General features: G+C 56.4%; 2 protein-coding genes across 2 annotated transcripts in view; both read right to left on the bottom strand.

Moving 5' to 3' along the window:
• The window catches only part of LOC140843068 (uncharacterized), a 180,798-nt gene that overhangs the window by 4,296 nt on the left and 155,686 nt on the right, over positions 1 to 20,816 (bottom strand). The gene's annotated exons all lie outside the window — the stretch shown is intronic.
• LOC140845641 (uncharacterized) lies at positions 10,575 to 20,266 on the bottom strand. Its single transcript, XM_073220300.1, has 15 exons — positions 19,046 to 20,266; positions 18,154 to 18,344; positions 17,487 to 17,576; positions 16,995 to 17,161; positions 16,642 to 16,855; positions 16,253 to 16,407; positions 15,590 to 16,113; positions 14,623 to 14,838; positions 14,209 to 14,312; positions 13,653 to 13,722; positions 12,855 to 12,920; positions 12,444 to 12,512; positions 11,460 to 11,581; positions 11,245 to 11,351; positions 10,575 to 11,022 (listed from the first exon to the last, which is right to left on the bottom strand). The coding sequence occupies exons 1-14, from the start codon at positions 19,181 to 19,183 to the stop codon at positions 11,264 to 11,266; spliced, it is 2,214 nt and encodes a 737-aa protein (XP_073076401.1). The 5' UTR covers positions 19,184 to 20,266; the 3' UTR covers positions 10,575 to 11,022; positions 11,245 to 11,263.

Raw genomic sequence — 20,816 nt, 5'->3', positions numbered from 1 at the left:
GACACAGAAACAATGCGGGGGCAGAATGGGGAATTTTAACAGACCAAAATGATACCGGGGTTCTTGTTCCCATAGTCAAAGAATGAACTTCGCAACATGATCAAGGTAGGAAAGAAAGCCAGGGAGGCTTTTATTTAGAGAGAAAGTAGGAGAAAAGAGCTCCTGGGGCATGCGGGGGGTGGGGGGACAAGAGAGTTCGCGGCCGCCTGCCCCTCCCGCCCGCTCACCGCGGGTGCCCCCCCTCGCCCAGCCCCTTCCCTGCCCCACCGTGACCACCTGCGGATGCCGGGCCTCGTCCCCCACCCCCCCACACGCGGTCCGGGGGCTGGGGGTGGCGGTGGGCACACCCGCCTTCAGCCTGGCATCCCCGCCCAGAGGCAGGGCCAACCCGCGGGCAGGCCGGCGGGTCCCACACCCCGCAGGCAGGCCTTGGGCTCCCTGCGCAGCGCGGAAGCCCCTAAGCCCTGCGCTCCGATCGCCTCCACTCGCCCTCACCCGCCGGCCAGCGCCGGCCTTAGACCCCCCGTCCCCGGGCCCGGGCTGCGCTCCCGGAGGCAGCGCTTTTCCCCTCCTGGCCACGGTAGGGAGGTAGGGCAGGCCCGGCCCCACAGGAGGGGACCACCGTCCGTGGGCCCGTGGTCGCGCCCGTCTTTCGAGGGTGGTGTCCGTGGCCTCGAGCCCCGCCCCCCACCCGGGCACGGAGCGGGCCGAACGCCCCAGGCCACCGGCGGCCCTGGGCACCCTGCTGCCGCGCGTCCCGCGCTGCTCTCCCGCAACAGCAGGTGCGCTCTGCATGTGCCGGGGCGCCCGCGCGGAAGACACGCAGAGGCAGAGGAACCGGGCCGCGCGCTCACACCCTTCTCCATGCATAATGATGAAAGTATAAAGTCACCAAGAAGATATATTAAAGCACCTACTAAAAGCACCCCAAAATGCTAACAGAAAGAAAAGAAAAACTAATATAACTAAAGGGAAAGCACAGACAAGTCCATCAATCTACTTGGATATGTCAACACTTTTTTTCTCAGTAACTGACAGAACGAGTAGATAATAAACTCAGCAAAGATGCAGAAAAACTGAATGGTATCCACCAACTAGATCTAGTTAACACTAATAGAACATTCCACTCCACAACAACAGAATTTTCAGGAGCATTAACATACTGATCACATAGATCACAAAACTGAACTAAATTTCAAAGAATTAAAATCATACAAAATATGTTTGTTCTCTGACCGTAGTGCATTAAATTACAAATCAGTAATACAAAGATATGTAGAAAATCCCCAATCCCTTGAAAATTAAATAACTTAATAACAGGTGAGTTATTTACAATAGCCAAGAAATGGAAGCAACCTAAGTGTCCCTCAGTAGATGAATGGATAAAGAAGATGTGGTGCATATACACAATGGAATATTATTCAGCCATAGGAAAAAAACGAATCCTACCATTTGCAACAACATGGACGGAGCTAGAGGGTATTACGCTCAGTGAAATAAGCCAGGCGGAGAAAGACAAGCACCGAATGATTTCACTCGTGTGGAGCATAAGAACAAAGCAAAAACTGAAGGAACAGAACAGCCGCAGACGCACAGAACCCAAGAATGGACTGACAGTTACCAAAGGGAAAGGGACTCGGGAGGGTGGATGGGGAGGGAGGGAGGGACAAGGGGAATGAGGGGCATCAGGGTCAGCACACATAAGGCAGGGAGGGCGCGGGGAGGGCGGTACAACACGGAGACAAGTAGTGACTCTACAGCGTCTCACTACGCGGATCGTCAGTGACTGTAATGGGGTGTGGGGGGGTATTGCATAATGGGAGGAGTCTAGTAACCACATTGTTGCTCATGTGATTGTGGATTAAGGACACCTAAATAAATTAATTGATTAATTTTTTAAAAAACTAACGCGTCGGTCATCTCGTGAAAAATCAGTATATCGAAGAAAGTGACAGCCCGCGCCTGACGGCCCTCGCGGCCAATGAGCGCGCAGGTCGCCCGCAGGCCCGCCTCCGACTGACGGCACTCGTGGCCAGTAAGCAAGGCGGCGCCGCGGAGCAGGCAGCCATTGGGCGAGCGCGCGGAACCAGTGAGCCCGGCGGCTGCTGAGTAGCTGCAGGCGCCGCCGCCGCCACATTCAAGAGTCGGTGGCCTCGCGAGCGCCGTAGGCAGAGGCAGCTCCCGCGGCTCCGTCCATGCTCCGGGCCGCCGTCCCGTCCGCGCAGCGGGCCCCGCGGAGACCGCGTGAGGGTGGTGGACCCGCGCTGTGCTCGGCTGCGCCTTCCTCCCGGCGGACCTGCGGCCGAGCGTCCCGGGCGGGCCCCGCTTCAGGGGTGAAGGCGACAGCGACGGCTCTGCGGGCCGGAAGGTAGGTGGCCGCGGGGCGCGGCGGGGCCCGGACGGGGCGCGGGGACCTGTGCCTCGGCCTGCGGGCGCGGGGGAGCCGGTGAGGGTGCGGCCGTGCGAGGGCTCGGCGGGCGGCGCGGGTGGTGGGTCCTCGCTGGGCCCGGCCGGGGGCCGCGCCGCCGCCCTGCCGCCGCCGCCCGGGACGGGGGTCCGGGGGCCGCGCAGGCGGGAGGCCGGAGGGCGTCCTGCCGCGTGTGGAGGTTCTCGGCGGCGGCCTCGAGGGCGAGGGCCGGGCGAGCTGAGGCGCCCGGCGGGACCCGCGGCGGGGCGGCGGGGGTCGGGCGGCCGGGGGCCGCGCCTTCGGAATTAGAAGTGTTTCCCGAGGTGCCTGTCGTCCTTGCTTTGCCGTCGGGGATTCCCGGGTCAGTGTCCCTGCCGGTCCCTGGTGTGTTCAGGTTTTGTTTCTTCCTGGCTCAGCCGTGGGAGGTTGCGTTTTTCTCGAAAGTTGACCATTTCTCGAAAGTTATCCAGTTTCTTTCCATACAATTTTTCAGAGTATTCTCTCATAATTCTTCATATTTCTGTGGTGTCTGTCAGTTCTGATTTTTCCTTTCTCATTTCTGATTCTGTTCATGTGCGTTGACTCTCTTTTTTTCTTGGTAAGTCTGGCTAGGGGTTTACTATTTTGTTTATTTTCTCGAAGAACCAGCTCCTGCTTTCATTGATTCTAAATAGTTTTATTCTTCTCTATTTTATTTATTTCTGCTCTACTCTTTATTATGTCCCTCCCTCTACTGACTTTGGGCCTCAAGTTTTCTTCTTTGTCTAGTTTGGTTAATTGTGAGTTTAGAGTGTTCATATGGGATTGTCCTTCTTTCCTGAGGTAGGCCTGTGGTGCAGTATACTTCCCTCTCAGCGGTGTCTTTGCTGCATCCCACAGATTTTGCGTTGTTGAATTATTGTTGTCATTTCTCGCCATCTATTGCTTGATCTCTGTTTTTATTTGGTCATTGAGCCAGTGGTTATTTAGGAGCATGTTGTTAAGCCTCTACGTGATTGTAGGCTTTTCCGTCGTCTGTGTGTAATTTAATTCTAGTTTCATACCCTTGTGGTCTGAGAAGCTGGTTCATACATTTTCAGTCCTTTTGAATTTACTGAGGCTCTTTTTGTGGCCTCGTATATGATCTGTTCTTGAAAATGTGCCATGTGCCCTTGAGAAGAATGTGTATCCTTCTGCTTTTGAGTGGAGAGTTCTGTAGATGTCTGTCGGGTCCATCTGTTCCAATGTGTTGTTCAGTGCCTCTGTCTCCTTACTTATTTTCTGTCTGGTTGATCTGTTCTTTGGAGTGAGTGGAGTGTTGAAGTCTGCTAAAATGAATGCATTGATTCTGTTTTCCCTTTTAATTCTGTTTGTATTTGTTTCACATATGTAGGTGCTCCTGTGTTGGGTGCATAGATATTTATAATGCTTATATCCTCTTGTTGGATTGACCCCTTTATCATTATGTGGTGTCTGTCTTTGTCTCTTGTGACTTTCTTTGTTTTAAAGTCTATTTTGTCTAATACAAGTAGTGCAACACCTGCTTTTTCCTCCCTATTAGTTGCATGAAATATCTTTTTCCATCCCTTGACTTTTAGTCTTTGTACGTCCTTGGGTTTGAAGTGAGTCGTCTCTTGTAGGCAGCATATAGATGGGTCTTGTTTTTTCATCCATTCAGTGCCTCTGTGTCTTTTGATTGGTGCATTCAGACCATTTACACTTAGGGTGATGATCAATAGGTATGTCTTTATTGCCACTGCAGGCTTTAGGTTCGTGGTGACCAAAGGTTCAAGGGTGCCTTATCTTCCTTACTATCTAAGAATCTAACTTAACTCAGTTAAGTATGCTATTACAAACAATCTAAAGGAGGCTGTTTTTTTAATTTTCCCTCCTCATTCTTTATATATTAGGTGTCATATTCTGTACTCTTTGTCTATCCCCTTTTGTTACTTCTGGTGACAGCTATTTAATGTTAGGAACACTTCCATCTGTAGCAGTCCCTCGAAAATACACTGTAGAGATGGTTGGTGGGAGCTAAATTCTCTCAGCTTTTGCTTATCTAGAAATTGTTTAATCCCTCCTTCAAATTTAAATGATAATCTTTTTTTCCCAATTTTTTATTAAGTTGTTATTATGATTATTTTTTGGTATCAAGCTTCAGTTACATGAGCAACATTATGTTTACTAGACTCCCCCCATCACCAAGTCCCCCCCACATACCCAATTACAGTCAGTGTCCATCAGCGTAGTAAGATGCTATAGAATCCCTACTTGTCTTCTCTGTGTTGTACAGTACAGCCCTCCCTGTGGCCCCCCTATGTTATGTCTGCTAATAGTAATGCCCCTTTTCTTCCACTGATCCCTCCCTTCCCACCCATCCTCCCCAGTCCCTTTCCCTTTGGTAACTGTTAGTCCATTCTTGGGTTCTGCGAGTCTGCTGCTGTTTTGTTCCTTCATTTTTTTGCTTTGTGCTTATGCTCCACACGAGTGAAATCATTTGGTACTTGTCTTTCTCTGCCTGGCTTATTTCACTGAGCATAATACCCTCTAGCTCCGTGTATGTTGTTGCAAATGGTAGGATTTTCTTCTTCTTCTGGCTGTATAATATTCCATTGCGTATATGTACCACATCTTCTTTATCCATTCATCTACTGAGGGACACTTAGGTTGCTTCCATTCCTTGGCTATTGTAAATTGTGCTGCGATAAACAAGGGTGCATATGTCTTGTTCAAAGTGGGCTGCTGCATTCTTAGGGTAAATTCCTAGGAGTGGAATTCCGGGGTCAATGGTATTTCTATTTGGAGATTTTTGAGGAACCTCCATACTGCTTTCCACAGTGGTTGAACTAATTTACATTCCCACCAGCAGTGTAAGACGGTTTCCCTTTCTGCACATCCTCGCCAACATTTGTTGTTTGTCTTTTGGATGGTGGTCATCCTTACTGGTATGAGGTGATGTATCATTGTGGTTTTAATTTGCATTTCTCTGATGATTAGCGATGCGGAGCATCTTTTCATGTGCCTGTAGGCCGTCTGAATTTCTTCTTTGGAGAAGTGTCTGTTCTAATCCTGTGCCCATTTTCTAAATGGATTACTTGCTTTTTGTCTGTTGAGGTTCGTGTGGTCTTTATATATTTTGGATGTCAACCCTTTATCGGATATGTCATGTATGAACATATTGTCCCATACAGTTGGATGTCTTTTTGTTCTGTTGATGGTGTCCTTTGCTGTACAGAAGCTTTTCAGCTTGATATAGTCCCACTTGTTCATTTTTGCTTTTGTTTCCCTTGCCTGGGGAGATATGTTCATGAAGAAGTTGCTCCTGTTTCTGTCCAGGAGATTTTTTCCTATGTTTCTTTCTAAGAGTTTTATGGTTTCATGACCTACATTCAGGTCTTTGACCCATTTTGACTTTCCTTTTGTGTGTGGTATTAGACAGTGATCCAGTTTCCTTCTCTTACATGTAGCTGTCCAGTTTTGCCAACACCAGCTGTTGAAGAGGCTGTCATTTCCCCATTATAAATCCATGGCTCCTTTATCGTCTATTAGTTGACCGTATATGTTTGGGTTAATATCTGGAATCTCTATTGTGTTCCACTGGTCTGTGGGTCTGTTCTTGTGCCAGTACCAAATTGTCTTGATTGCTGTGTCTTTGTAGTAGATCTTGACTTTTTATGCAGATCTAGTAAGATTTGAAATTTTGGAAGTGACATGCCCCCGGCTTTATTCTTCCTTCTCAGGACTGCTTTGGCTATTCGGGGTCTTTTGTGGTTCCCTATAAAGTTTAGAACGATTGGTTCTGGTTCGTTGAAGAATGCTGTTGGTATTTTGATAGGGTTTGCATTTGAATCTGTAGATTGCCTTAGGTAGGATTACCATTTTGACAATATTAATTCTTCCTAGGTTACTCACAAGTATCCCAAACCTAAAGTCTTCCAAACTTAGTCCATTATCTTCCTCTGCCCACAGCTTTCTTACCGGTATCGGTACCTGTCCTCCAGCCATCCCAGGAAGAAACCCGGGAGACGGCTTCGCCTTCCATCCTGCGCATAGCGAGTCAGGCCTGGTTCCGCAGACTTTGCTCTTTCTCACGTCTGTGTCTCCTCTCAGTTCTCACCACCGCACTGGATTTCCAAGCCCTCACCGTCTCTCCCCTAAGCTGTGCAGTGGCCTCCTACTTGACCCCCAATCCTTCAGTGCCTCCCACTTAAATTCTTTCCCCTCACTACTGCTAGATGACCTACCTATAAGAAAGTGATCATATTTCGCTGCTCAAAATCCTTCTCTGACCCTGTATTGCCTACGAAATAGAGTCTGCACTTCTTAATAAGGTGCACGGGGCTCTTTGGCACCTTCTGCTTGTCCCTTCCCTAGGGTAAAAATAGCAAACTAAGAATATAGGCATTCTTCAGTGAGATCAGTTAAAGTTGCAGAAGCCAGGAGTAACTGGCCTGGAATGCTTGGGTATTCCCCAGACAAAGGAAGGTCTCTCGGCATACCCTTGTCTTTATTGTGTTTAGTAAATCGTGTCCTGGTAAGACTCACTTAGCCTGCTTAAAGGCCCAGCTTATTTTTTTACCTTTACCTATATGCTGTTTCTCCTCCTCCTCCATCCCCACATCAAGTAATTTGTGGACTGGACAGTTCACTTAGCAAGCTAGCTCAGCCATCACAGCACAGTAAGACAGGAAAGATTCGATCTTAAAGCTAAGATTGCATTTCAAAACCCAGGAAGTGAAGAAGTAAGATTTTTAATGTCCTGCCAATGGGTTTCAACCCTGGGCAAGTTCGCTATGGATTCAATGTGACCAAAGAAATGACAGTAAAACATTATGGGGGTGAAAGGGCTATACCCAACTTTATTTCCACAGTGGCAGGTCAATCCCTAACATCCCGTCCAATCAGAGCGAGTCTGCATGCAGCAGGCAGGTCTCTGCCTCTGGGCCTCCCTGCCTACACAGCCATCCCACACAGCCATCCTCTGGGCCTCTGACCTCAGCACTGCCACCACTCCAGCCTCTGCTCTGCTCTCCTGCAGCATCACTGCCGTGACACTGTGTCACCCAGAGCACTGGGTGGGAGCTCTTTCTATAGAGTCAATAGCAACCTATTGCCCACATGAGTGGTGAGCTAGCCGACTAGGCCCAGGTGAAAATCCTGGCCACAGAAAGTTTCATTTTATCCACTCTTAACACAGTCTTTAGCGAACATACAGTAACTCAGCCCACCATGGAGGCAGGGAGGGCAGTCTTAACTGATATGCTGCCCAGCCAGGAAGCTGCTCTGCTGGAGGGAATCCGAGCAGGGGGAGGACTGATAAGAAACTTCATGTCTCATCTTGAGACCACTTCACAGGTCCACACCCCTAGCCCTTTGTCACATTCCTGAGAAATCCTTCCAAGGGGGAGCTCCCACCCTTTCAGTGCGCCTCCCTCTCTGAGGTAGCCCACACTCCCCTCTCTCTGAGTGTGCACTTTCTCTCCGTAAATAAAACCTTTACTCTACTTGACTGCTGCGTCTCTGCCTCTCAGTTCTTTGCTGCGGCAGGGACAAGAACCGAGGAGAATGCACAACGCCCTCCTAACAGGAGTCCCAGCCCAGGGGAGGGGTGGGGGAAGGAGAAGGCTGGGAGGGCGGGGGGAGAGGGGTGCGAGCATGGGAGCAGAGAGCTTGGGGAGTGTGGAAGGGAAGCCTGGAGGAGGAACTAGGAGGGAATGGCAGCTGGGGAGGAAAGCCGCGGAGCCTCGGTGCTGGTGAGGCAGGGACCGTGGGCGCAGACAGAGCAGGGTGAGGGCCTCCGGAATAAAACCCCTACTGAAACTCCATATTAAACAAGGAAGCAAAGTCAGTCACATTCATTCTCTAAAGTAATATAAGCATTCTTGTGTGAGATTAATTAAAACCAAACATCCAGGAGTAACTTGGCCTGAAATGTTTGAATATCCCCCACATAAGAAAAGACCGCAGCATAGCCCATGTCTTCACTGTGTCAATTAAATGAGGTTATTGTAAAATGTACCGTAGCCTGATAAAAGGCCCGACTTATTTTCTTTATCTTTACCCAGATGCTGCTTTTCTTCCTCTAGCCCTAATCAAATGATATGCAATGTAGGCAAGTAATAATGGCAAGTATGCAAAATAATCCGGAAGACTGATAAGAAACTTAGTGTCTCTTCAAAGATAAGCATTTGGGGACCATTTAGCAGGTCTGCATCCCTGGCCCTTTGTCTCTCACCTGCCTATAAATTCCCTAGACTGTGCATCACCCCAGGGCTATCTTGTCCCCTCCGGGCAGGGGCAAGCCAGGAGCTGTGTCCTCTGCTTTATCTCTAAATGAAAGCCTCGCACATGCTCTCCTACCTTGAGTGTTTGCAAAGTTCATTCTCTGAGCCTGTGAACAAGAACTCCATCATCAGCTTCTCTGAAGAGCCCGAAGACAGGGAGCCCCCAGAGCCCGTGCCTGGGTGCGGAGTAGCGCACCAGGGGCCAGAGGGCCCTGCCACCTCCCCAGCACATGCCGGGTGGGGAAGGTGCGCTGCAGCCCACAGCCGTGTGAGCCTGGTGTCCCAGCACCAGCAGCCCAGGCCGTGTTGCGCTTGGGGCCCCTGCACACACCATTTGAGGACGGACCGCTGGCCCAGTGACCACCCAGCAGGCCCAGGGCTGCTGCTTTGTTTTGGGGCCCAGAAGCTCTTCTGTGTCAGGTTGAGGCTGGTGGGCCATGCGGATGACAGGTCTGACCTGTGCCACAGCCCTGCCAGGGGCCCGCCTGCCCTCCTCCTGCCCAAACCTACCTCCCTTTGTGGCCGGGGAGCCTGAGGTCATACCTGGGACCACCGTGTAGGCAGATGGCTCTGAGCGTGCTGTGGGAAAGTCCAGGGGAAGGAGGGTGGCCTGGGTGTCCCGATTTTACCTCCTGTCTCCTGGTCACCTGAGGCTGTCAGGAGGGCCCACGTCTGCTTCCCCAGTCCCAATCTGGGGCTCCACCTGCAGCATAAGGCCTGGAGACTCTCTCCATCCTGGAACCCCCCAAGGGGGTGTTTGTGCTGATCCTGGAGCTCCCCTCCAGGCCAGGCCTCCCCTCCTGGGAGGGTGAACACATCCTGAGAGTCCTGGGGGAGCGTGTGGGGAGAATCAGAGCCAAGTGCCTCCGCTTAGCCTCCCCAGCCTTTTGTCGCAGACATCAGGCCGCTCAGCCAGGACCCAGGAGCGGGACACCAGGGGACTCACACCAGCCTGGCCTGGGGATGGGCGGCTGAGGGGCCCCATGGGGGAGGACTGGGAACCCGGGAGCTTTGGGGGGTGCTCTGAGGTGTGAAGCGTGGAGAAAGTGGGCTCAGACAAAGCCCCCCAGTGGAAGGCGTGCACCCCTTGGAGGTGCTTTGAGAGACCAAGAAGTTTTTCGCAAAGGTATTTTCTGGAATGTGTGGAGCAGCTCTGTCTCATTAAGTGGGACAGTGCTAGACTGGCACCCTGCAGCCCTGGGATCTACTCGAGTACACAAGTTTCCGTGTCTGATCATAATCTATAGGTGACAGGAAGTAAGGTTCAGTTTCTGTTTGAGCAGCCCTCCCCAGTGTTGCCGAGGTGTCCCACCCTGGGGCTTGGAGCACCATGCTCCTCCTCAGCACCTTACGGGGGGAGGACAGAGGATGGAGGACAACCTGGCAGAGGTCAGGGCCCCCCTGCATCAGAGAGTTTGAGGCTGGGGTGGGGTGGGCTGGGGCACACGATGTCCGCAGGAGGGGCAGAGCTTTGAGAAGAAAGAGCAGTGTGGTGGCAATCCGTTCAGCATTTATTACATTCTGCACAGGGATGACCCCAACCCCCAGGAACCATAAACCTCAGAGACAACACCCAGAGCACACTGCGCCTGGGGGGGCTATTTCTCAGGGATGAGGGGAGGAAGTTGTACAGGGGGCTCCCCTGTAAGCAAGTCCCGGTACCCTGTGACAGTCGGCCACCCCTGCATCCTCCGATGCCTCCGCTGGGTACCAGGAGGCTGTGGTCCCTCGCAGCACTGCGCCATGTCTATGTCCATCCCGGGAAAGGCCGGGCCTGGTGAGGACAGCCCCCACCTATTCCTGGAACCCTGTGGCTACGACTCGGTGGCTGACGGCGCCCAGGCAGGAGTTGGTGTCACGGTGGGAGGCCACCTGCACGAAGGGGAACATCCTCCACACGGTGGGGCGGCTCGCCTCTGTCCAACGGGCCACAAGCAGAGGGGACGACACAGCACGAAGGTGGCCAGGTGCACCGCAGCTACATACGGGTCCTTGAGGATACAGTGGCAGCCTGGGGAGCTGCCCGAGTCGGCCGAAGGAGGAGGTGCCAGAGCAGCTGCCCCGGCAGAGGCTCCGGATGAGCAGCGGGAGGAGGAGGAGCAGCAGGCAGACTGGGGCCCTGGGGCGCCGGGTGCCGCCTGCCCGAAGGGGAAGAAGGTCTCCTCCACATGCAGCCAGGACACCAGCAGGGCCGAGCGCCCGATGACAGTAGCTACAGGGCCACGCGGGTGAGCAGAAGAGACTGCTTATCCCGGGTTCCCCCCATTATCCTGCTTCCACCCCGTCCCCACTGCCCTCGGGGCTCCGGGCCCTGTGCGGAGGGTCCTGTCAATCACGAGCACCTGGGAGTCCCTGTCAAAGAAAGGCTTCTGAGCGTCACCTACTCACAGAGGAGGAAACTGAGTCCCACAGGGGGCGGGGAACCACCCTTCAGTCTGGCACAACCGATCGGCAGTGGAGCGGGATTGCAGCCGCACCAGTCTTTAGGACGCCCCACACCCTGCATGGCGCAAAGTTTCCTTGACGCTGGGGAACAGCCCACCCCCTGCTGAACACCCCAGCCCAGAAACTCACCTGGCCCTGGCCCATAAGTTTAAATCTTGCGGGACCTGAAGAACTGTAACAGTCCTTTTCTGCCTGCCCTCTGACCTGGGGGCTCCAGATGGTAGGACAGGCCGTAGCTGCAGGACAGAGGGACACCTGTGAGCCCCTGGAGCCACATGGCAGGGGACCCTTCTCCCAGAGCCTGCCGGCAGCTACAGCCCACACTCCACTTCTGGCAGCCTCACCACTGGTCCTCTCGCAGGATCTTCACTCTCCGGAAAAAGGACAAAAAGTGCTCCTTGGGCTCCAGGTCATACTGCCTGGCCAGGAACTTGTATGTGAGGAGCTCCACTATGAAGTCAGTGGCCTGGGGCAGAGGAAGGACAGGATGCAGACAAGGAGGGGGTGAGGAGTGGGGCACTGGGATGATCCCGGATCTCTGCTCACGGAAACCCTCCTTCCTTCCAATGCCATCTAGCCCAGCCTGTTCCCACTGTTGGGTCTCCAGCTCCTCCTCCAGGAAGGTGACCTTGATGCCACCTCATCCCCCACCTTACAAAGCCTTTAGTGTCCTGAGCTCTGTGTGTCTTAACTCTCAACACACGTTAGACCCAGGGGATGGCCAGGACAAGGTCCTGCCCAGGGGGTCTTGACTACATCCCTCACCTTTCATGGCTGGGCAATCAACTTTCTGTTTTATACCATCACCCTGGAAGGCAGCAAGGCGGCCAAACTACATCGGAAACAGCCCCTTAAGCCCAGAACGAGGCCAGAACGTTCCCACCCTTTCTCAAGGTGCAGGACCGCTAGTGCCCTCCAAGGGGCAGGCCTGCCCACAAAGAGCACCCGGCCCTGTCCCGGGCTCGGGGCTACCGAGAAGCAGGGACTTCACTGGGGAACTGAGGCCTCAGGTGGGAAGGCACTGCCAGCCCCCCGATGTGCTTCCTGCACTGAAGGAGCAGCATCCCTCCCCTAGGGCAGGGCCTGACGGGGAGACCAGTCCTGCCCAGATGCTGCCCCCTGGAGCCCTCAGCCCCGCCTGCCCTGGGGCCAGGATCGGGCTTTAGGTGGGCCCTTCTGGCAGTCCTCTCCAAGAAGCCCAGGTCCTGGGGTGGGGGTGGGGGCCTCACGAGAGGGGTGGCTGGTGCTGAGAGGTCCGGGCTCACTGGGGACTCTCTCCTCGCTAAACCCCACCATTCTGCCCTCCTGAGCCCTACTGGGTCACTCACGTCCACATGATGTTCCTGTTGTTTCTGTAAGGCGTCGTACAGGATCAGTGCGAGCGGCGGGACCATGCCCTGTGCCACCGGGGTGGGGAGGTGATGAGTCCCCGCCTGCCTCAGGGGCGCCCACTGAGCCTCTCCTGAACCCCATACCCGCCACCCCCAGCTCCCTTGGATCACCCTGTGCGGCCTCCCCCCTTCCCTTCGCCCTGCTCTCCCCTCCTGGTCCCTCCCAGGGCTGGCTTTTGGCCATTCCCAGGCCCTGTGGGCCCTGCACCTGTCCTCCAACTTCCCCCTGTACCCAGCTGCTCTCGCCCTCCTTCTGGTCACACCAGAACTGGCAGTTCAGAGCTGGTGGGACCAGGAGCAGGTGCAGGGTCACCCCCACCGCCCTGACCCTGGCCACGCCACTCTCACCTGCTTGTTCATATGCTGTAATGCCCTGGGGGACTGCTGCCATTTCCTCACCATGGCCCTCGCCTCCTGCAAGGTGCACGACACTCAGGTGCTCCTGCTCCCCTCCCACGTGCCTCCCACAGCCAGACCGTGGTGGATGGATGCCCTGCCCGAGCCCCCTGGCACCTACGCTGTCCCCACCTCCAGCAGGCTCTCAGCCCAGAGCGACCCCGGCTCCAGCACACACTCATACTCATGTGGGTCCTTGGGCCATGGCCACCGCCCTGAGAGGGTCAGGGGAGGTCCCTCTGCCTTCCAGGGTGCCCTGAGCACTCACTGTCACCCGGCTATCAGCACGGCTCCCCTCACATGACCAGGTGGGGTAGGCACAAAGCTGAAGCCCATCTTGTGCTCCCTGGACCCTGCTCACCTGGGAGGCCTGCCCCCCAGGCTGATGGCAACCCTCCATGTGCACATGAGGAGCCTGAGGGTACAGAGGGGCCGTGACAGGCTCAGGGGACCCAGGGGAGAAGCCGACCTTGCTCAGACACACGCCCCAACCCTGCTGCAAATGCCACACCAGCCCCAGCCCTGACCGGGGGTCTGTCCCCTGGGTCCTCACTGGATGCCAGGCCCGCAGTGAAGTAGAGCCAGGGAGGGAGACAGACGAGGCCCTTATGGGCCTGGGGGACCCTACTTTCCCCGTCACCTTCCCCTGCTCACCCTACACTCCTCGAGTCTTTCCCAAAGCTGTGCCACAGCGCGGCAGAGGACTTGCCCAAAGGACCCCTCCCTTCCAGACTTCCAGCCCCCATTTACCTTGATGAGCTGTTTCCTTTTAAGCCTGTTGTTCCTCTTTCTAAGTTTTTTGTAGATCCAGGAGCTCTTCCTATGGGGAGGTGAGAGGAGGAGGGATACATGCGGCCAGCAGGCGGAGAGTCTCGGGGCCGACCCCTTTTCCCGGGGATCCTAGAAGGCCCACTAGCCCACAGGAGGCTTTCCACCATGGCCCTGAGCCCTGGGAATCCGTGGCCTGGGGAGGGGGCTGCGTGTTTCCACCCAGGGCCTCCATTCCCTTCTCTCCCAGGGGCGAATCTGCTTTGGGCAAGGTCGCTGTCCTTGGGGCAGAGACCTCCTGCTGCAGAGCACAAGCTCCAGATCTCCAATGGGCTTCACCCCACAGCTGACATTGGAGGAAACTGATTCCTGCAGGGGTACCCATGGCCTAACCCACAGGGGGCCCCAAGAGCCCACCATCCCCGCCCTTATGGCTCTTCTGCCTCCCAGGAAGTCCCAGCCCACTGAGGGACACTGCAAGATGTAGGGGTATCCCTGTCTACTCAGGTGCCCTGGTCCCAGGGACAGGACTACCCACCAGGACACATGTCCCCAGGTGCTCTCCAGGCGACGTACAGGAGGGTGCTGCAGGGCAAAGTTGATGGCACGGAAGGACTCAAAGTTTCTGAGAGCCAGACACTTCTGGGAGGGAAGACAGAGCTGAGAGCTTGTCCTGCTTCTCTGCTCTATCCCCCCATGAACTCCTGTCCTTAAGGAGACAGACACCCGGGGAGCCCAGCACACCTGGTACCTGCTGAGCAGCCCTCCTGGGTGGAGGACTGTGCCTCAACCCAAGGAAGGGTCCAGGGATGGCTGTCCCACCCCCGGGGCCTGCGAGTCCAGGTCCGCACGCCCCTGGCAGGAGGGCCCAGGGACCATGCAGGGTAGACCGCAGGCACCCATCCTGAGAGCTGGCCAAGGAGGGGACCCCGGGGGCCGTCCCATGACAGACCTTGGCCACCTGTATCCAGAACTCCACCACTCGGGCCCTGTCCTGGGCCCTCGTGCTCGGGCCCCCGAGGCAGGAGGAGATGACCAAATGAAATGTTGTACCAAAGTGCTTGAGGACGTTAACAATGTTGGGGGCCAGGAGCACAATGGCTTCCCTCCGTGGTTGTCTCTCTACGTAGACCTTGCATTCTTCATATTCAACCCTACTGTACAGCTCCTGGGGATGACAAGAGGTGTCATCCAGCTGTGCCCCTGGTGCCCCTGTTCCCAGGCAGGGTCACTGGTCAGAGCTGGGTCCCAGGCAGCTGGGGACGTGCTGTGAGCCTTGTGGCCGTCTGGACTTCAGACCCCGTCCACTGAGGCGCCCAGGACCGCATGCACAGGACCCCACAGTAATGGGGCACAGAGGGGTTTGCTCACAGGCCCCCTCACTCACATCCTCCCTGAGGCACAAGGCAGCTCACGCCTGCCCGGCCTGGGGCATCTGCCTCCCATTCTGCCATCCCCTGGATCCCGCTGCCCACTCAGGTGCAGTTTCCCCTTAAACAACTCCACCAGGACCTTTGTTGGTGTCTGTGTCTCCCACGCAGTCAGATCCATGGCAGGGGCCTCTGAAGTGCGGTAGCCATAGGAGCCTGCCAGGCCAATGGCCCGAGGACCTAAGGCCCTGGCAGCACCTCCCTGAGCACCCCTCCCCTGCCCTGCCCCTCCCAGCCCGGCCAGGCCCTGCCCACCTTCCCTCTGCTCCTCATTGGTCTGCAGGGATCCCTAAGGGCCGGCCCTACTGTCCCCATGTGGACATTGAGGGCTTGGGGGTGAGGAGAGTCTCTCAGGGAACATGGTGAGTCCGTGGGGAAGCTGGGATGTGGGCCCACATCACAGGAGTCCACGTCATGGGAGGGCAGGTGTGGGGTAGCCCGTGACACAGGGAAGGCCCACCCCCGACCCCGAGAGCCCGCTCCGCTCACCGCACACATCAGGGTCAGCTGCTCGGCCACCAGGCGTGGGGCAAACGCCAGGATGGTCAGCTCCCCCTCCCTCGGCAAATCCCGGGTGCTCATGGTACAGGGGCTGGTGGGCTCCAGGACCACCTGTGGCTCTGCCCGGCCCTGTGCCATTCCTGCAGGTGCCATGGGCCCCGTGCCCAAGGACTCATGGGGCTCCAGTTCGGGGTCTGAGACCACTCCTGTAATGTCCCAGGGGCTCGCAGCACTGGGGCTGGTGGGCTCTGGATCTGGACCTGGCTCTGCCACGCCTGGTGCCATTCTAGCGAGTGCCCTGGGCCCCAGGCCCGAAGGCTCATGGGGCTCCCGTTCAGGGCCTGGCCCCTGGGCTGAGGCCTCTGCTGGGACATCCTCAAGCTCTGCAGGGGCTGAAGTAGGTGACACTGGCCGTCGTTCCAGCACAGGGGTCTCAGGGAGCTCCTGGACGGGCTCTAGCCATGAAGTCGGCCCTCCCCGTGTCTCTGGAGCCAGGTGCATCTGATGTAGGTCTGGAGCAGGACACAGAGAAATGGTCACCCTGGGCCTGATTTTCCGCGCCTTATAATCACAGAAGAACCCACACTGCCTTGAAGGGAACCCCAGTCCGGGAAGCCCACCCTACATGGTCCTCTGGCTGCAGCCCCTCACCTTCCAACTCTGCCACCATGGGCCCCACGTGCTCCTCCTGGACCAAGTGGTGGAGGACTTGACCCACCAGGGTGGATGAAAGCTGGCTTGCATCGATGGCGCAGGGCACATGCTCGGGCTCCCAGGCAAGGCGCCTAGCCCATCCAATCCTGGGGCTGGGGTAAGGCCGGGGGGTGGCAGAGTGAGAAGCCTGCTCCTTCCATCCACACTGCCCTCCGGGTCCACCCTTGTGTGGGCCTGGCAACTGTGCCCTCCCCTGCCTGTCCAGGCACCTGCCCGTCCTCCTTCCTGACCCTGCACGTCTGTCCTGGGACCCCATCCTCTCCCATCCTCCCGAATAGGAAGTCCCCAGTTGTCAGGCCGCCCATGGGATTCCAAAGATGACTGACCTGCTAGGCTCTGCTGTGGGCTCCTGGGGCTCCAGCTCAGGTCCTGCCATGGGGGCTGAGGCCACTGCTGGGACATCCTCTGGCTCTGCAGGGGCTGATGCAGGTGACACCATCCGTCGCTCCAGCACAGGGGTCTCAGGGAGCTCCTGGACGGGCTCTAGCCACCATGCCGGCCCTCCCTGTGTCTGTGGAGCCAGCTGCATCTGCTGTGGGTCTGAAGTAGGACACAGAGAGAGGGTCACCCTGGGCCTGATTCCCCGTGCCTTACAGTGACAGAAGATCCCACACTGCCTTGAAGGGAACCCCAGTCCGGAAAGCCCACCCTACATGGTCCTCTGGCTGCAGCCCCTCACCTTTCAGCTCTGCCACCGTGGGCCCCAGGTGTTCCTCCTGGACCAAGTGGTGGAGGAGTTGGCCCTCCAGGGTGGATGAAAGCTGGCTGGCATCTATGATGCTGGGCACACGCTCGGGCTCCCAGGCAAGGCGCCTAGCCTGTCCCATCCTGCAGCTGGGGTAAGGCCTGGGGGTGGCAGAGTGAGAAGCCTGGTCCTTCCAGCCACACTGCCCTCCGGGTCCGCCCTTGTGTGGGCCTGGCCGCTGTGCACTCCCCTGCCTGTCCAGGCACCTGCCCCTCCCCCTTCCTGACCCTGCGCGTCTGTCCTGGGACCCCATCCTCTCCCATCCTCCCAAATAGGAAGTCTCCAGTCGTCAGCCCGCCCATGGGATCCCGAAGATGAGTGACCTGCTGGGCTCTGCTGTGCGCCCCCTGCCCCAAGGCCTACACGCCTCCTCCACCCATTTTGTGCACACAGGCAGTGCCCCCTCCTGGCCCAGTGAACGCTCACTTTCTCAGATCCTCCTCTGGCCCCTCGTCATGCCCCCCATTACATGAGGAGGCGGTGAGGGTATCGCCCGTGATGCTTCCTGGCTGTGACCTGCGGATGACGCCTGAAGTGACTGCCTGACTCCACACGGGACGGGGTCCCAGTACTGTGTCTGTTTCCTTCACTCAGTTATGCTAAGTGTCCCCAAAGGGTCTGCACAAAGTGGGTGCTGCATACCTATTGTGGCTGAAGGAAGTCCTACCCGAACCTTCCCAGGTACCCCTCTGCTGTCCCCAGAGGTCCCTCTTGTGGCCATGATGAGGACAAGGACCGGGCACAGCCACAGGGAATCGTGAGCCTCCATTCCAAAAGGCTGCTTCCCATGTGCTTTTCCACATGAGCCAGGCTCCAGGCCACTGATGGGTGAGGCCTTAGGCTTTTCATCCGGTAAAGAGAAGTAAGCTCCGAAGTGGCCTGGCTTGGTCGGCTGTCCTTTCTGCACTGCCAGACACCAGGGGAGCCCCTCTAAGCTCCTCCCGTGTTCCCTATGGGCACCCTAACAGGCTGATCGCCAACCACCCTGCCTGTCAGAGGAGCATGCTGAGGCTCAGACACGTGGGGACACTCAAGACACACCGCGGGCTGTGGTCAGAGGCCCGACGGTGCCGAAGAGCGGGTAGGTGCTCACCACGGGAGCCGTTGGCCCGTGGGTGGCTTGTCAGCGTCCTCAGGAGGGAGGGTGGCCTCAGGAGCGCTCCGGCTGGTGTTTGGAGCTGGTTCCACTCGTCCCGTGAGCTTTCTCCCCTTCCTCCTCATTCCTGTCCAGGGAGCCCTGCGCTTGGGGACCTCAGTCCCATGGACAGATGGCTCAGGTTCACGCTGAGGGGAGCAGCAGAGAGATAGTCAGTGGGAAACCCAGGAACCACCAGGACAATGGAGGTTTGCAGCTCACCCGGGAGCCCCCAGCCCCATGGGATGCAAGCAAGGAGAGGCATGGGGTGTCCCCGGGAGCGAGGTTCCAGGCTCTCTGGAGTGGGTCTGTTGACCAATCTCATGGGGCAGCCCTGTGAGGGCCCTGGCAGATTACCAGGCTTGTAATGGGGTCCTGGGGTGTAGGCAGCCTGCCCCAGGTCCAGGGAGATGGAGTAGGTAAATCCACCCATCAGCTCCTCCATGCTCCCCAGGGTGGAGCTCTGCATAGCCAGAGCCTGGTAGCGGGTGAGGAGGCACCCGGGGCTGCGTGGACCTCCCTGCAGGGGGCAGTGTGGAACCCAAACCCTGCCCCCGAGATCAGGCACACAGGGCCATCTGCTTAGACATCCAGTCCCTGAGGGAAGAATAGGACACCACCCGGTCTCAGGATTAACATGTGGGTGGAAGTACCTGGTCCCAGCACTCACCTCCAGTACTGAGTGATGAGACCAGAGCTGTGACACTGACTGACCCTCCTCCCCAGCCTGCAGTCCCCCCATGCCCCACACCCACCGCACACACACAAGGAGCCGGGGAAAGGTCAGCCCGGGATGGGTCACACAGTGGCCTGGTCCTGGAGGGGCCCGCTCTGGGCTGCCCTGTGTTACCTCGGGGCTCCTCGGGAGACACAGACAGAGGCGTTGGAAGTGTTCTCTCAGCCAACGCCCACAGCGAGCAGGAAGACTCTCCGTCTCGGCTTCCCTGACTCCCACGCCTTCAGAAGGCTCCACACAACAAGACCGCATGTTGCTCTGTCGAGCGCCTCCGGTCAAGTGAGCAGGACTGGGGTCTGCGACCAGGAGCTGGGTTCTGTCCGGGTCACAATTCAGGTTCTACTGGGCGTGTCTTCAGTGACATCACTTCTTCAAGGGTGCATTTCCTGGGCTGCTCCCTGAATTCAGACTCGCCCACATGCCCGTCTGGGCTTCTGACTGCCCACCCTCCTGGCCCTTGCCATGCATGAGTACACAGATCTACACCAGAGCCCTCCGTTTGCTGTTTGACAATGACACCAAGGTCCCAGCTCTGAGGAGACAAGAGCTGAGCTCAGGCCGCTTTTTTCACCAGTTCCCTGTCCTGCTGAAGCCACAGCACCTCCCAGGAGCTGCCCAATGTCCCAACCTGCACAGGGAGGGTCATGCCAGATATTCCTCCCTAGGGACATCCCCAGGGATACATGGATGACACCTCCAGCTCCTGGGGGCTGCTATCATGTGTGTCTGATGCACAGACTCAGAGATGGAGGAATGCCAGCGAGGCTTGGCATGGAGTGTGGAACAGCACACAAGTCAGGCCGGGTCCGGGCCTTGTGATCTTGGGAAGTCAGTCTCATGCTAGGTCGTTTTCAGGTTTGCACCTTGAAGGGGCAGCAATGAGAGGAGATCCAGGTGTTGCCATCTACTGGCATCCACCTTCCACAGTTCCAGGCTGCTCATAAACTAGGTGCTTTTCACACCAATCAGTAAATGGGTCAGAGTAGCACACTGGAAATGAAGTCTATGCTGCCTGTGAAATCTGAGGTTGTCCACCAGGCTGCTGTGCACTTTGTGTGTGTGGAGGGGAGGAGGGCTCAGATACAGCACCTTATTCATCACCTTAGGAGAGCTTGGCATGCCCACACGATAGACTTCTAGAAACTTCTCTAAGATGAAAGGTCCCTGAATTTTTGTTGGATTTATTTCCCACCTTCTGACACGTGACTGTGCTGTCAATATGCCTAGATGAGCTGTACTTCCCGATCACTGGGTCCAGTCAGCAGAGTGCCATCAATGGGATGGGCCAGTGTGACATCTTCTGGAAGGAAAAGGAGATGAAGGTTCCTTCTGACTAAATGACAACCTAAGTCTGGAGGTCTGATATACCTCTGAGATAGTTTTCTCTCCTTGACGGCTGAAAGCTAACTGCCCTGCTGGTCTTTACTCACAGGAAGAGAACGGAGAGCATTTTCCTGACCAATACTTACACAATGGGTGCCTGGGGATCAAGTGATGAAGCCCCATGTGCAGCAGTAGCTGCAATTTGAGACACTCCGATTATGGTGACAATCATGCACTGTCATCTCCAAGAATTGTCCGTTTTCTGAGTAGGCCACGTGGGTGACTTCAATAAGGGTCTGTGGAAATCACCACCCCGACATCTTCCAAGTCCTTGGTGGTCACTCCAGTCTGTAAGCTCTCCTGGAAGGCAGTACTGCTTTCAATGTATACTTTACAGGGAGTTCTAGAGGCTTGTGCTTGACCCGCCACACAGCAGGCACTCCTGGCCGGCACAGTCCCCTGTGGCTAGCAAGGAGGAAGCCGGGAGCTCTGCGTCCCTGGCAGCTCGGCCCTGTGGCCTCTGACACTGAAGGAGCCGCACTGCGGGCACTTGGTCGGGGGG

This window comes from Manis javanica, chromosome 13 (genome assembly GCF_040802235.1).
Source record: "Manis javanica isolate MJ-LG chromosome 13, MJ_LKY, whole genome shotgun sequence".
In the NCBI taxonomy this organism is placed as follows: Eukaryota; Metazoa; Chordata; class Mammalia; order Pholidota; family Manidae; genus Manis; species Manis javanica.
Note: the sequence above shows the minus strand (reverse complement) of the source record. Positions and strands in the feature narration are given on the sequence as shown.

Coding starts and splice junctions, on each gene's coding strand:
- LOC140845641 (XM_073220300.1), bottom strand. CDS start 19,183: ATGCGGTCTTGTTGTGTGGAGCCTTCTGAAGGCGTGGGAGTCAGGGAA. Junction 18,345..19,045: donor GTCTCCCGAGGAGCCCCGAG/GTAACACAGGGC, acceptor TGCTCCCCTCAG/CGTGAACCTGAGCCATCTGT. Junction 14,313..14,622: donor TCTGGATACAGGTGGCCAAG/GTCTGTCATGGG, acceptor CTTCCCTCCCAG/AAGTGTCTGGCTCTCAGAAA.